General features: G+C 42.3%; 1 protein-coding gene across 1 annotated transcript in view; it reads left to right on the top strand.

Moving 5' to 3' along the window:
* The window catches only part of LOC109938338 (polyamine-modulated factor 1-binding protein 1-like), a 414,237-nt gene that overhangs the window by 155,380 nt on the left and 242,597 nt on the right, over positions 1-16,260 (top strand). The window contains exons 6-7 of the mRNA XM_048595662.1: positions 12,456-12,614; positions 14,451-14,534. Coding sequence (XP_048451619.1) covers positions 12,456-12,614; positions 14,451-14,534 — 243 coding nt within the window. The remainder of the gene's footprint in view (positions 1-12,455; positions 12,615-14,450; positions 14,535-16,260) is intronic.

Genomic DNA, 16,260 nt, shown 5'->3' with positions numbered 1-16,260 from the left:
TGGGTCTAGGCCCGAAACGTCAGCCTTCCTGCCCCTCTGATGCTGCTTGGCCTGCTGTGTTCATCCAGCTCTACATCTTGTTATCTCAGATTCTCCAGCATCTGCAGTTCCTGCTATCTCTGAAACAATTTTAACCCCACTGCGAAGCTTCTTCTAAGGATGCCTACCCTGAAAAAGTTACCCTCCTCCCTCCGAAACAACGTCAATGGATCTCTTTCCCACTTCAAATCTCTCGTAATCTCTTCAGCCTTGAAACTGCTCGACCACGTCCTGAAGCAAACCCATTTCTGAGGAAGGGTCTAGGCCCGAAACGTCAGCCTTCCTGCTCCTCTGATGCTGCTTGGCCTGCTGTGTTCATCCAGCTCTACACCTTGTTATCTCAGATTCTCCAGCATCTGCAGTTCCTGCTATCTCTTATGCTGAGTTTTGCCTGACTTCTGCGTAGTTATAACAATGGAATAAGGAAGCACCAAGGAAATTTGCTCTCATTGTCTTTGTAAATTCTATAGGAAGGACTTTAGAATTAATTATTCTTACAGAAGAAACTTTCTATGTTTGTTTTCCTTTCTCTGCCCCTCTTTACCTTGGCTGTCCAATCAAATTGGCGTCTTCAGCACAGTAATGAAAAATCAAATGTAATTTCCTGTGATCAGGTCCAGCATGAGTTTTCTCTCCTTGATCTCTCTATAACATTTCACATCATTGACAGCATTCTGTTTTTCCCATCCACTCGTGCTCTCAGTCTCTGCACTAACGGACTGCTTGCCCAATACCTCACCTTTGATTAGTGACCATTGTCTTCATTTAGGCATTGGGAAAACCATCTATAGTGACCCTACCACAAACTCCATATCATTTTGATCAATTTTATTCCTTCTGAAACCACAATCTCAGGTTTAATCAGACTGTTTGCAGTCCTGGATTCTATACAATAGTGAATTTTGTTTTCAGTTTGATATATTCTACTTTATAAAGTCTGTCTAATTTCATGCACTTCTCTAACATTGTCTTCCTCTGCCACTGCCTCAACTCATCTGCTACTGAAATGATCATTCATGCCTTTGTCACCACAAGACTATTCTGTTTGAGAGTTTTTTGGCCAGTCTTCTATCTGCCATTTTCTATAGACCTCACCCTCACCAAAAATGTTGTTGCTCATTTTCATTCTGGCACTGTCTTGCTGTTGCAGTTCTCCTTTCTGACTCCATTAATAGGCTTGTCAAGGACCTCAAATTGCTCATGGTCAGTCTCACTGCCATGTCATCCAATTTAACAGAGATGTAGCTGACTGTTCTGCCTCTTGGAAAGTCATAACATTCTGATCTTAAAGTCACTAAAAACTACTTCAGCAGCTGCTATACCAGTGCCTATAGATAATTTACAAATTTTAGCAACTATAGAAAGCAGCAAATGATCGTGAAGTTGGATCAACAGCTGAAGCAATTTACCCAGCATTTTAAGAGCCCTGTAAGTTGTTGATGTTCCCTTCAAATAGTTGGGGGTTCCCTATTGTAGTTTAAAGTGTGCTTAGCTGTAAAAAGCTAATGAAGTTTCAACTGGGGCATGGAGCTCCAAAATGGCATTGTATGCTGATTAACATAAAAATCTGTCTGCATCATTTTAGTGGCGTTTCACTGTGTGTGCTCATGCTGTCACCATTGTTGTGAGTGCCTTTATCTCATAAGTGTGTGTGTGTCTGTGACAGCTTGTGGACCTACAGTTTTTTCAATTATTAGGAGCCTAACTTTCCCTGAAGCATCAGATATAAAAATCTTTCAAGAGATGATTAAGGAATATTATGATCCCAAACCTCCTCTAATTCTGAGATGCTATTGGTTTTTCATGAGAATTCGAGAAACAGGAGAATCCATATTGGGATTTTTGACTGGGTGAAGACAATTGGCAGAAGCATGTGACATTGGTTTAATGAGATACTGAAAGATTGGTATGGGGGATTAATGATGTAACCATGCAAAAGGGCCTACTGGCTGAAGCCCAGTTGGGCTTCAAGCAGGCACTACAACTGGCTTTATCATTAGAAAATGCAGCAAGTTGTAGGGTATTCCTTTGGAAGTGGACACCCTTGCCAGTCCATTTAAGCTTGGGGAACAAGCACTTGAGTGAAGGCAATTGCACAGCCTCAATCAGGACATATCCTGAACAGAGGGATGCTAGGTCAGCCCACAGCAAAACCCCAAATCAAAGCCAAGCCTCGGCCAAATAGTTAAAACTTTCTTCAGGACCTGTGCCAACAAGCCATTGTATTTGCTGCTGATATGTGGACTCGAGACAGTAAAAAGTCCCACTAGACCTAAACGGAGTAAGAGAACTTATAAGCTGGTATCCAGGGGAGTGCACACCCCGGAAAGACCACCTATATGTGGCTTGGAACTGTTAAATTGCTTAGCGACATCCAAATCAGAACCAATCAAAATAAATGCCTGGTTAACTGGTCACCCAGTTCTAATGGAGGCCGATACAAGTGCGACAGTTTCAGTGATTGCAGAACCAGTTTTTAACAAAATTCGCTGTGGACTCTAACCCTTACGTTTGTGCGAGACCTTGGCTAAACTGAGAATGTATACTCTGGAACCTTTTCAGATATGAGAGTACAATTTCAGTTCTGGTCTCTTATGAGAAGCAGCTGGCTCAGTTACCATTGATTGCAGTAAAAGGCTCAGACCCAAACTTGATGGGGTGAAATTGGTTGAGAAAGATTCACCTGGATTGGCTCAACATTTATCAATTGGAAAATGGCTGCCTGAGTGAAGTCCTAATTAAGTACCCAGAGGTTTTTTTGGAAGATCTATCAAAGCAGCCAAGGCCACTTTGCATGTTGACCAGGAAGCAATTACATGATCCTGCTAGGCCTGCCCAGTGCCATTTGCCTTCCGGACAAAAGTAGAGGTAAAGGTCAGAAGGTTGGAAAACAAAGGAATCAACAAACCAGTCAGTATCTAGAATGGACAGTGCCAGTTGTACAGGTTGTGAAGCTCGAAGGATCGATTCACCTTTGTGGGGATTTTAAACAAATGGTAAAGCGCTTTTTGCAGCTAGGTAAATACCCAATCCTTCGCACAGAGGGTTTATACGCAAAATTGGCAGGGAGGCTGTCCTCGGGAAGCTGGACATTAGCCGTGCGAGTTTGCAATTGTAGTTAGATGAGGGGTCGCAGAAGTATGCTACAATTAATACCCATAAGAGTTTGTACCAACATGCGAAACTGCCATTTGAGGCTTGTGCAGTGTTTCATCAGACGATGGAGAACATTTTACAAGGTCTACCCCAATTCGTCATTTATCTAGATGGGGTGCCAATAACAGGGAAGACCAATAAGGAACACTTAGAGAATTTGGACATAGTCCTCAGATGTTTCTCCCAGGCAGGCTTAGGCTTTAGAAGGGGAAAATGTGTGTTCCAGGCACCCAAGTGACCTGTTTTGACTACAGAGCCTACAAGACCAGGTTACACTCATTGGAAGGTGAAGTGCGATTGATCAAAGGTGCCCTGGCCCCCATGTCATTACCAGAGCTTCAGTCTTTCCTTGGCCTGGTGAAGTATTATGGAAAGTTCATACGTAACCTGGCCTCCATCCTGACACCTTTGCATCAACTCTTAAGAAAGGGTCAGCCTTGGACATGGTCATGTAGCCAAGCCATAGCTTTCAGGGAAGTGAAGAAACAGCTATCATCCTCTAAGGTGTTGGCACATAATAATCTCAAATGAGATCTGATATTGATATGCAATGCCTCCCTGGCATTGGTGTAGTATTACCTCATAGGTAGCCCAGTGGAGAGGAACACCCAATAGCGCATGCATCTAGGACTTTGGCTAATGCAGAGTGCAAATATGCCCAGAGAGAGAAGGAAGGTTTGGCAGTCATATTTGTAAGAAGTTCTACCAATACCTTTACAGACATACATTTGTAACATTAACAGATCACAAACCCCTGCTAGATCCATTTAAAAAGGACCAGGCAGTGCTGCCCATACCTTCAGTCCAAATTCAGCAATGGGCTTGAATACTAAATGCGTATACTTACATGTTGGAACAGCGTCTGGGCGGCCAAATTGCAAATGCAGATGTAATGAGTAGCCTCCCACTGACAGATACACCGCTGGTGGTACACCACAGGAAGAGTCCATAATTGTTTCAAATTTTTGGACACACATCTAGTCACAACTGACAATATCAGACATTGGATGCAGAACGATCTGGTCTTTGCAAAATTGAAATAGTTGGTGGTGATGGGCGATAACAAAGGGCTGTCACAACCAGAATTGAAACGTTTTTGGACACAGAGAAACTAGATTACAGTGGAGAGTGGCACATGACTATGGGGAGCAAGAGTGATTGTCCTGTGCAACACTCGCTGCTAGAAACTGGTCACTCAGGCATTTTCAAAATGAAGATGTTGGTGAGAGGTTATGTCTGGTGGCCCAGATTGGATGCAGACCTAGTTGTGTTAGTGGGGCAGTGCCCACAGTGCCAATAAGGACAAACATTACTGCCAGCAGCTCCCCCAATTTGTGGGAATGGCCAGGTAAACCCTGGACTTGGTTACACATCGACTATGCAGACACTTCCATGGGCTCAATTTCTTAGTCATTGTGGACACCCAATCAAAGTGGCTGGACATGCATAGAGTTCATTCGTCAAACACATGATGATAGAAAAACAGACTCCCAGAAATGTTGGTCACAGACAACAGGCCAACATTTACCAGCAGGGAATTTGAGTATTTCCTAAAGTAGAATGGCATTTAACATATAAGGACAGTTCCATTCCATCGATCATCCAATGGTCTGGCAGAAAGAATAGCCCAAACTTTGCACCAAGTAATATCTGATCTTCCTAGCCCTGTTTGGGGGAGGGTGAAACAGTATCAGGAACGCTGATGCCGGACATAAGACCTGAGGTCAGGTCCAGTGACATATAAAGTTTGGAGATAGCCTACCTCAACTCTGTCTTTTCCCCCCAGTCCAGGAACTCTCCACCTACGTTCAGGACACTACCCACGACCTCTACCTCCTCCAAGATTTTCAATTCCCTGGCCCCCAAAACCTCATATTCACCATGGACATCCAGTCCCTGTACACTTGTATCCCCCATGCAGATGATCTAAGAGCCCTCCACTTCTTCCTCTCCCGTAGGCCCAACCAGCTCCCCTTCACCGACACCCTCATCCACTTAATGGAACTTGTTCTTACCTTCAATTTCCTTTAGTTCCTCCCACTTTACGGGGAGGTGATGGCCTAGTGGTATTATCACTGGACGGTTAATCCAGAGACCCAAGTAATGTTCTGGGGACCCAGGTTTGAATCCTGCCACAACAGATGTTGGAATTTGAATTAAATAAAAATGTCTGGAATTAAGAGTCTAATGATGATCATGAATCCATTGTCAATTGTTAGAAAAACCCATCAAGTTCATTAATGTCCTTTAGGGAAGGAAACTGCCAACGTTATCTGGTCTGGTCTACATGTGACTCTGAACTGCCCTCTGGGCAATTAGGGGTGGGCAATGAATGCTGTCTAGCCAGCGAAGCCCTCATCCCATGAATAAAAACAAACTTTCTACGAACTAAAGGGGTGGCTATGGGCACCGGTATGGGTCCAAGCTATGCCTGCCTCTTCATAGGCTACATGGAACAGTCCTTCTTCCGCTATTATACTGGAATCATCCCTTATCTCTTCCTCTGCTACATTGGTGATTGTATCGGCGCTGACCCGTGCTCCCTTGAGGAGGTTGAACAGTTCATTAACTTTACCAATACCTTTTACCCCAACCTCAAACTCACCTGGACCATCTCCGATACCTCCCCCTCCTTTCTGGACCTCTCCAACTCCAACTCCAGGAACGTCTCAGCACCGACATTTATTTTAAACCCACCGACTCCCACAGCTACCTTGACTACACCTCCTCTTGCCCACTCTCCTGCAAGAATGCAATCCCTTACTCCCAATTCCTCCGCCTCCACCACATCTGCTCCCAAGATGGAACGTTCCACTCCTGGCCATCCCAGATGTCCTCTTACTTCAAAGACTGCAACTTAACCCCTCCGTTGATTCAAAATGCCCTCAACCGCATCTCTTGCATTTCCTGCACTTCTGCCCTCAAACACCGTTCCTCCAACAAAAATAAGGACAGACTCCCCCTGGTCCTCATATACCACCCCACCAACCTCCTCATCCAGTGCATTATCCTTTGCCACTTCCACCACCTGCAATCTGACCCCACCACCAAAGATTTGTTTCCCTCCCCATCCCTATCTGCCTTTCCTGGGGACCACTCACTCCACGACTCCCTCGTCTGCTGCATACTCCCCACCATCTCCGCCACCTTTCCCTGCAACTGCAGGAGGTGCTACACCTGCCCCTACATGTCCCTTCTCACCTCTATCTGAGGCCCAAGACAAACTTTCCATTATCTGACAGGAAATCACCTGTACATCCTCCTGGTCTACTGTATGCGTTACTCCTGATGTGGCCTCCTCTACATCGGTGAGACCAAGCAACAGACTTGGTGACCGACTCATGGAACATCTGCACTCCTTACGCTATAATCAGCAACATCTTCCAGTTGACAACTATTTTAACTCCCCCTCCCATTCCCTTGGTGACATGTCCATCCTGGGCCTCCTTTAGTGCCACAATGACGCCACATGCAAACTGGAGGAACAACACCTCATATTCCGCCTCAGTAGCCTACACCCCGATGGCCTGGATGCAGAATTCACCAATTTCGAAGTCTCCCCACCCCTGGCCTCATCCCATGCCCAACCCTCTCTCTCATCCCTGCCTCCTTGACTTGACACAACCTGTCCATCTTCTTTCCCATCTATCCGCCACACCTTCCCACTGACTAATCCCCACTATCCCCTAACTGCATCCACCTACCATCATCCCACCTACCATCCTCCAGCCCCACCCCTTCTCCCTGTATTTACTTACCATCTCCCTTCCCCCTCCCCAGTCCTGATGAAGGGTCCCGACCCGAAACGTCGACTCTCCTGCTCTTCTGATGCTGCCTGACTTGCTGTGTTCTTCCAGCTCCACACTGTATTGACGTATAAAGTTTGGGTAGGGGCAATGGTCCTGAATAGGCACGTGGACCATATGAAAACTGCAAACTCGCAAAAGGTGAGGGAGCAAAAATTGTCCAGCTCTTCAACTGCCTTCCTGCCCATTCTGGGACCCATGGGTTTTTCTTCTCCATCAAGCATTGAAGATACCTTGGAAGCTGAGATGGACACGTCAGTGTTGTAGTCTTGACACCTTTGCCGCCTGAAATGGAGAATGAATTTCTTCCGAGGCGCTCCGGGTGCAAGAGGTGAGCTACTATGCATTACATGCCACCCAGATCAGAGGCAGAGTTGGAGGAACTTGACCCGGTACTAAAACTGCACCCCCTCCCCCAACAAGGAGCTACAAACAAAAGAACCAGCCTATGTCCTCATACTCAGGGGGAGGAATGTCATGATTGTAACAAGGTCAGCCAGGTGAACCTCATAGAATATGAGTTCCCTGATTGGGGAGTTAATCTAGTCCAATCAGGGAACTCTGGCGGACTGATATAAACAGGAGCGTTTTAGGTTCTGTTTACTCTGAGAGAGCTGATTAGTGTTAAGGACTGTCTATATGACTTGGTGATGGGATGCTGGCATTGAGGAGTTAATACAGTTGGGTAGGAAAGTAAGTTGTGATGAAGTCATAAGAAGGCTACAAAAAAGAATAGATAGGTTATTAGAGTGTGGGCAAGGGTGCAGCGAGCGTAATATAGTGTGGTAAAATCTAAAACTTTCCATTTTGGCAGTAAGACTAAAAGAAACATAATATTTAAAAGGTGAAAAATTACAGAACTCTGGGATGCTGAAGGATTTAGGTGACCTCATGCATGAATTGTTAAAGGTTAGTATGCAGGTACAGCGAGTAATTTGGAAAGCTAGCAGAAAGTTATCATTTAGCATGAGGGGAATTGAAAACAAAAGTTGGTTATGCTTCAGTTGTTTATGATACTGGTGAAATTGTACCTGGAGTAATTTGGACAGAATTCCTTATTCAAGGAAGAATATAAATGCAGGGAAGTTTACTAGACTAATACCTGGCATGGAGAAGTTGACTAGTGGGGAAAGTTTGATCAGGCTAAGCTTGAATCTGCTGAAGTTTTGAAGAGTAAGCAGGACTTGCTTGCAACGTATAAGATCCTGAAGAGAAGATGTTTCCTCTAATAGAGGAATCTAGAACTAAAGGGCTTTGTTTAAAATCAGAGGTTGCCCATTTGGAAAAAACAAGGGAGGTGAATTTCTTTCCTCTGAGGGTTGTGAGTCTTTAGAACTCTCTTCGTGAAAAGGTAGCAGAAGCATCACATTTTAAGGCAGATAGTTTCATGTTAAGCAAGGGAATTTAAGCTTATCAGGGTTGGTAGCAATGCTGATTTGAGGTTTCAGTCAGATCAGCCATGATTTTATTGATCGGCAGAGAAGGCTCAAAGAGCTGAATGGACTACTCATATTCCTAATTTAATTTATGTGCAATTTATAACAATGCTAGTTTTAGTTCCATTTCAAACCAGACATGTCAGTTTTCCACTGGAGATTGTTCAGTCTTTGCTTTGTGAAAGTTGATGTACAAATGAAAAGCAGTTTGGATCAGAGATGCATAATACCCAGCTGCTGGAGCCCTGTAATGTGATATACAGCACAGGTGCTCCTCCGGGCAGTTTCCTTCAAGAGGAACCTGTCACTGAATAATTGCAGATGTAGCCCTTCTTGCCACTGACAGCATTTTGTCTGTGTTTGTTAAAATCACTCCTGCCCTCATATAGCTAATTTTTAAAATAATCGCTCACAAGATGTCAGTATTGGCTTTTATTGCTCACCCCTTGTTGCCTTCAAGATGGTGGCAGTGAGCTGCCTTATTGAATTGCTACAGTCCATTTGATGTTAGATATACCCAGAATGCCATAGGGAGGGCGTTCCAGGCTTTTGATCCAGCAACAGTGAAGGAACAGCGATATATTTCCAAGTCTGGATGATGAGTGCCTTGGACTTCCATAGTGTTTCCATAGTGTTCCCATGTTGGAGCTGCACTCATCTGGGCAAGTTGGAAGTATTTCATCACAATCCTGACTTGTACCTTATAGATGGCAGACTTTGATGAGTCAGGAGGTGAGTTACTCACTGCAAGATTCCTAGCCTCTGTCCTGCTCTTGTAGCCTCAGTACTTGTATGACAAGTCCAGTTCAGTTTCTGGTCAGTGTAACCCTTAAGGTGTTGATAGTGGGGAATTCAATGCCATTGAATGCCAAGGGGCAGTGGTTAAATTCTCTCTTGTTGAAGATGGTCTTTACCTGGCACTTGCATGATGCGAATGTTACATGTTACTTGTCAGCCCAAGCCTGGATATTATCCAGGTCTTGCATATTGGCATGGACTGCTTCAATATCTTAGAAACCATCAATGTCATAGAACTCAGACAGATTCATGAGGCAAAATATGAGTGTTATTTCACTGGCATTTATTCTAATGAAACAGGTGGGATTTTATTAAATGGAGGAATTCTTCAAGGTGTAAGGAATCAGAGGTAATAGGTACTATGTTTTTGTAATCATAATAGGACTTTCCTGTTAACTCCTTTTGCCAATGAAGAGGATCGCAGCAAAGGATATCACATCGTACATAATATAACACATACATTTGAGGGTTCAATTAGTTTACAGTTAAGCAGGTTTTCTAGTCACCACAGAGTAATTTATTCTGAATTTGTAGACTTGCTCGCTGAGCTGGTGTGTTTGGTTGTAGACGTTTCATCACCCTGCTAGGTAACATCATCAGTGTGCCTCTGGTGAAGGGTTGGGTTACTTATATGCCTTGGTTTTAAATAACAAGCAGGACCGAACACCAACGCTTCACCGGAGGCACAGTGACGATGTAACCTAGCAGGGTGACAAAACATCTGCAACTAAACACACTGACTCAGTGAGCAAGTCTACAACCCCATCCACAACCCAAGCTACAAATCTTCTCAAAAACTTTGAGTAATTTATTCTCTTTGAAGATTAAATTGCTCAAATGTGTAAGAAATTCTACATATTTTAAAAATGATGCATTTTCTGTTTTTCTTTTAGAAAAATGTATTTATGGTATTTTAGCTGGTACCTTAGCTACTCCTTTGACCATACCCTAATAATTTATTTCCTATCTCTAAAATTTAAAATTCAATGTGGTTCATTGGTTTTTCCTTCCTGGTTTGCTCAGTGAGAATACGGTAATTGGCTGTTTAGCATGCTGGATGCTCATTACTGGAGGCTCACTTGACATAGCACCTGATCCAAACTGACGTCTGGAGAGGAGAAATCTACACCTTAGAGACTGCTGGCTTTTTGTGGACATATTTTTTTCCAGCATTGTTGCTTCATAGCAGCCTGCAGAATCTACCTCTTTCCACTTTTCTCCTTCTCAAGGAGAGAATAATTACCCTGGTAAATAGAATGGACAAAATTGGTGAGGAGTTGCTTCTCTAATCTCAGGTTGTTTCTCGTCGACACTTGAAACATGCAAGGAGAACAATCTGTGCTTGGAGAAGCAGTGAGGAGTTCAGCAAGGTCAGTAATAGTAAGAAGATTACCACCAGAAGGGCTAGAGCACCTCTGACTGAGATGGGCCTCTGCCAGGGACCAGTTCTTTTACTGGGGATCGTCCCTAATGGCTGGGCTATGGGCTGGATATTTTGCCAGGGGTCATGCCTTTTGTCATGGCAATGGGCTGTGCCTTTCTCTGGGAACCTTTTTGTCACAACATGGCTGCATGCTGGTGATTTTGTGGGTGCTGTGTCTTTTTCCAAGAGCGAGGCCATTCGCTGGATCCGAGGGTTATGGTGTTTCTGCTGGCAGCACGTGAAGGAGGCTGTAAAAGGAGTTATGTGGAGGAAGTGTCTACAAGAAGGATGAGACACTGAAGCTGCAAAGGGGAGTAGACTGTTTTCTACCTGTCAATGAAAAATACTTAGCTAACTTGAAATCACTGAAGTAATGAGTTCCTTGCAAATGGACATAGAATCTTTATTTTAAGGCTGCATAAGTCATGAATTACTATACAGGAGAATAAAAAATGTAATGGTTACTATTGTAATGAATGTTGTGTGCAAATCATGAAATTTAAAGCTGAGTTGCAGTTAAAAACGTGTGCTATATATGTGATGCAACAAATTGGCTGTGACATCGCCAGTCTGTGGAAGGTATGTTAAGGTAATGGCTTTTTGGTGTGGAATACTAGTGTCAACTGTTTTAGAAAGAAATCTTTTAACTTATGCCTATGTCTTGTGCAAAGTATTGTCAAATACTATAATGTTTAGGAAATCAATATTTTGCTCTTATGTTTTGGCTTTAAGTTTAATGAGGCTTGTTACTTATTACGGATGTTGATGAATTCTTCTAATTCTATGGATGTGAGAGACCAAATACCTCATACAATGCAGCAGATAATGTTGCTACGTAACTGCATCACCTACTAAATGACTTAGTGACAATGAAAAAGGAGAGCCCGAAAATCAGAAACCAGCTCTGAAGAAAATCCCAAGAAGAGCCCTTGTGAAAGAAAAAATATTTTGTGCTTTGTTGGAGTGCCTGTCAAGTGGGTTGCTCTATCCTGTATAGCATTGAGCTTGTTGAATGTTATCAGCTAAGTGAGGAGTATTCAATCATATTCGTGATGTGTATTTTATAGATGGTGCTAGCGTTTTGAGAAGTCAAGAGGTAAGTATTTGCTGTAAAATACCCTGCCTCTGGCCTGAGGTCATAGCCTTGGTGTTTATATAGCTGTTCCACTGAAGTTTTTTTTATCTTTAGTGAACTATTTAGAGGAAGGGGTTCAGCAATGATAATGCCTTTAAAATGTGACAGGGAGGTGACTAGATTTCCCCTCAATGAGATGATCATTGCCATGTATGGCTCAAATGCTATCTGTCACTTATCAGCCCAAGTCTGAATGTTGTCCATATCTTGCAGCGTATGGTGGCAGGTTGCTCCATTAGGAGACGAATTGCAAATGAAAGTAAATGCCCTTAATTATCAGTGAACATCTTTGCTTGTGACTGCATGATGAAAGGAAGCTCATTGAACAAGCAGTTGAAAACCTTTGTGCCTGAGTAGCTTCTGCTGCAGTGTCTTGGAGCTAAAATATAGTCACTCAATAGTGTTGCATTGTAATTTATGAAATTTTTAGTGATCAATTTTACCCATATCTGTTTTCTTAGTTTTGCTCAAATTTGAATTCAAATCTTAATTTTGCCATGCAGTAGTTTTAGTCAAGTCAGTTCTTGTAGTTAAAGTATTATACTTATCTGTGATCTAATTACAATTTATTGTTACAATGAATGTAAAGCTTACCAAACCCAACTTCATTGTGTCTTATTCATATGATCATTACACATTAAGACATATGTTCCTAATTAAAGGTTCAAAAGAAGAAAGTCACCATTATTGACCTGAAATATCAAATAAAACAACTTCAACAGCAGCACAATGAAACAGTGGAAGAAAATGGACGCTTACGAGCACGACTTGAAGCTTGGATGATCACTGCACAAAGTGAACAGGATATCCTTTCAAATGAAGTAAGTTCTTGAATTTTCAATGAATATTCAGACAAATGTATCTGAAATCCATACATTTTTGAAATTGGCAGGATATGGAGAATAGTTAGCAGAGCGTATAGCATCTTGGGCTTCATAATCTGCTATAAGCCATCAACTATTAGGATTTTTTAGCTGATGAGAAACTGGGTAGACTGGGATTGTTTTCCTTGGAGCAGAGGAGACTGACGGAGGACATGAATGAGATGTATAAAATTATAAAGGGCATAGAAAGAGTAGACAAGAAGGACCTTTTCACCTTGGTAGAGGGATCTATCATCGGGGGCATAGAGTTAAGATAAGAGGCAGGAGGATTAGAGGGAATGTGAGGAAATTATTTTTCACCCAGATAATGGTAGGAATCTTGGACTTGCTGCCTGTAAGGGTGATAGAGGCAGAAACCCTTATAACATTAAAGAAGTACTCGTACTTATAAGGCCAAGGTATATAAGACTATGGGCCAAGTGCTGGAAAAATGGGATTAGAGTACTTAGATGCTTGTTATTTCCTGGCATAAACTCGATGGCCCTACACAAGAGAGAATCTCCATAGAACACTTGCAGCAGCCAACAGACCAGAAGGGAGGAGGATCCCTGATATGCAATTCGGGAAAGGACATTGAAGTAGTTACCCAGGAGACCATACCTCAGCCCTCTATCACCTTAACAGGCAACTAACACTGTAGCCACTATATCCTCAAGCCATGTTAGAATAAGCCTCGTCAGATTTAGCCAAGCAGAACCTAGAGGAATATGATCATCCCAACAACAACAGCAGTGCACAATCTTTCTTTATAGGCACTTCCCTGAAGAAAAGGATTGGCCACTGTTCATCTCTACTCCTATGAAGTAAGCATCACCAGTACAGGCTATCCCAGGGCAGTGTAATTGCTGTGAATAACATTAGCATTGAAGCCTGGCCACAAGAGTCTTGGTGGGGAAGAGTTTGAGAAACAAGTTAACAATAGATTGAAATGTAAATATTTTAATGATGAAAAAATATAAACTTGTTAAGATGGGAAAGGGTAAACTTTCAGGAACAGAATCAATGCTTTTGGGAAGCTAATGCATAAAGCAGCAGCTATCAGGCAGCTAGTTAATGACATCACTGGAAGTGACTTCAGCTTTTGGGACTTACTCATTGTGGACAAAGACATACTCAATGGGAGTCATGCCGAGATTGCATAATTGCATAAACCAAACCGTCCTCCAGGCCCATCTTATGACACAGCTAGAAGACACAGAAATACAGAGTACAAAATGAGGAAAGTTATGCTGAACCTATGTAAAGGCTGAAGCTATAAGAATTGTGTTCATTTCAGCTCATTAAACTTAAAGAATGATGCAAAAGCTTTTAAAAGATGTACAATAATTTAAGGATGAATGAAGTTAGCTACGCAGATAGGTTGGAGACGTTAGGGTTGTTCTCCTTGGAGTAAAGGAGATCTGATTGAAATATGCAAGATTATAACAGATTTAGAAAATATGGAAAGGTTCCCATTGTCTGATAGTTCAAGGACCAAGAGACAGAGATTTGAAATTTTCAGCAAAGGTGTGTAGAAGAACTTCTTCATGTAGTATTACATGGTAATGAATTTAAAGTCACTGCCTTTGAGTGTTTTGGAAATAGAAATGATCAATATTTGCAGAAAGAAATTGAACATGTACTGTGGAAATAAACTTGCAGCGCTGTGGGAATAGAGTGCGGGAATGGGCCTGATTGGATTGCTTTTCAAAGAGCCAGCATGAACTCCGTGGACCAAATTGCTTGCTTCTGTACTGCTCAGATTCTGAAAATAATTTTTATCTTGACCTACAGGTCTTTTGTAAGGAAGACATAATCCATAAACTAAGAATGAAGCAACTTACTCAAGATGAAAAATCTAAAATATTAGAGGAACAGGCAAGTTTTTAAAGTTTTGTTTGATGCCAATGCAACATTTCATGCAAAAAAAATCACTAAAATGATTTTATTCTTAAGGTACATATATAATATCTAGTAGACTTTCATTAAAATAGAAGTGTCTTATATTTTATAAATTTGAAATTTTGTAGCCATCCCAAACAAATGTCAGCTTGAGGTTTTGTGTAGTGTCAATTTATACTTCAATATTTTCCCTCAACCAGAATCCTACATTTATTCTAGATAAGAACAAAGAACAATACAGCACAGGAACAGGCCCTTTAGCCCTCCAAGCGTGCGCTGTCACATTTTGCCCTTCCATACTTAAACTGTATAAAAACCAAAAGAACAAAAACAAAGTTGCTGGAAAAGTTCTTCCTCAGTTCTGAGAAAGGGTCACCGGTCCCGAAACGTTAACTCTGTTTTCTCCTTCACAGATGCTGCCAGACCTGCTGAGCTTTTCCTGCAACTTTGTTTTTGTTCGTACTAAAACTGTCTTCGCTTATATGATCCGTATCCCTCTATTCCCTTCCTATTCATGTATTCATCCAGGTGCTTCTTGAATGCTGCTATTGTGTCTGCTTCCACCACCTCCTCTGGCAGTGTGTTCCAGGCACTCACCACCCTTTGTGTGAAAAACTTGCCTCGCACATCTCTTTTAAACTTCCCCCCCTTGCACCTTGAACCTGTGTCTCCTAGAAATCGACCCTCCACCCTGGGGGAAAAAGCCCCATAACTTTCCACTCTATCCATTGCCATTCACAATCTTTTAAACTTCTGTTAGTTCGCCCCTCAACTGTGTTCCAGTGAAAACAAACCCAGTCTTTCCAGCCTTTCTTCATAGCTAAATTCCCCCATATCAGGCAACATCCTGGTAATCCTTTTGAGTACCCTTTCCAGATATCAATGGAGTAAACCGTTGTGGCAATTCAATACTTTTTGGCATTAACTCCAAGCTATCACCTTTTGATTTGTCATTCTGTTAAACTGTAAAGTGCTTCCTGTGATGCGATGGAACAATTATTTTCACCAAAATTTTCACAAGGATTCTGGATTTGAAAAACAGAAGTCAGATTTCAATAAATTGCACATAGGAGTTAAGGAGCAGAAATCCAGATGAGGGATGGAGAATTTTCAAATTTGTGGTGGACTAAATATGAAAGGGAAAGGGGAATTTATCAAAGAATGATGAAATATGACTAAATAGAGAAATGAAAAATTCAATGTCAGAAATATGATAAAACTAGAGCGAGCATTGTTAAAAAATAGTCAGGACGAATGTGAGAACTGTAGCCATGGTAAAAATAGTACTACTAAAGTAAAAGAATGGGATGGTGGTGTTGTGCTATTAGCACTGAATGATGCCTAAGTTAATGCTCTCGGGATACTACGTCAACTCCCAGCATGGGAACTGGTGTACTTTTATTCATAACAATGAACAAATATGGAATTGAAATGTAGTTACCTGTAATGGTGACCATCAAACTGTCATTGTTGTCATAAAAACCCAGCTGTACATCTCAGTTGTCCTCGTTTTTCAAGCACCGTAACTTCCCCCCCTCGGTGGTCAAGAACGCCCTCAACCGTGTCTCCCACATCTCCCGCACCTCATCCCTCACACCCCGTCCACGCAATAAGAACCAAAAAAGTATCCCCCTCGTCCTCACGTACCACCCCACCAACCTCCGGATCCAACGCATCATCCTCCGACACTTCCGCCATCTGC

The sequence above is a fragment of the Rhincodon typus genome, chromosome 4 (assembly GCF_021869965.1).
Source record: "Rhincodon typus isolate 14 chromosome 4, sRhiTyp1.1, whole genome shotgun sequence".
Classification (NCBI taxonomy): Eukaryota; Metazoa; Chordata; class Chondrichthyes; order Orectolobiformes; family Rhincodontidae; genus Rhincodon; species Rhincodon typus.
This window is presented reverse-complemented; position numbering and strand designations above follow the sequence as displayed.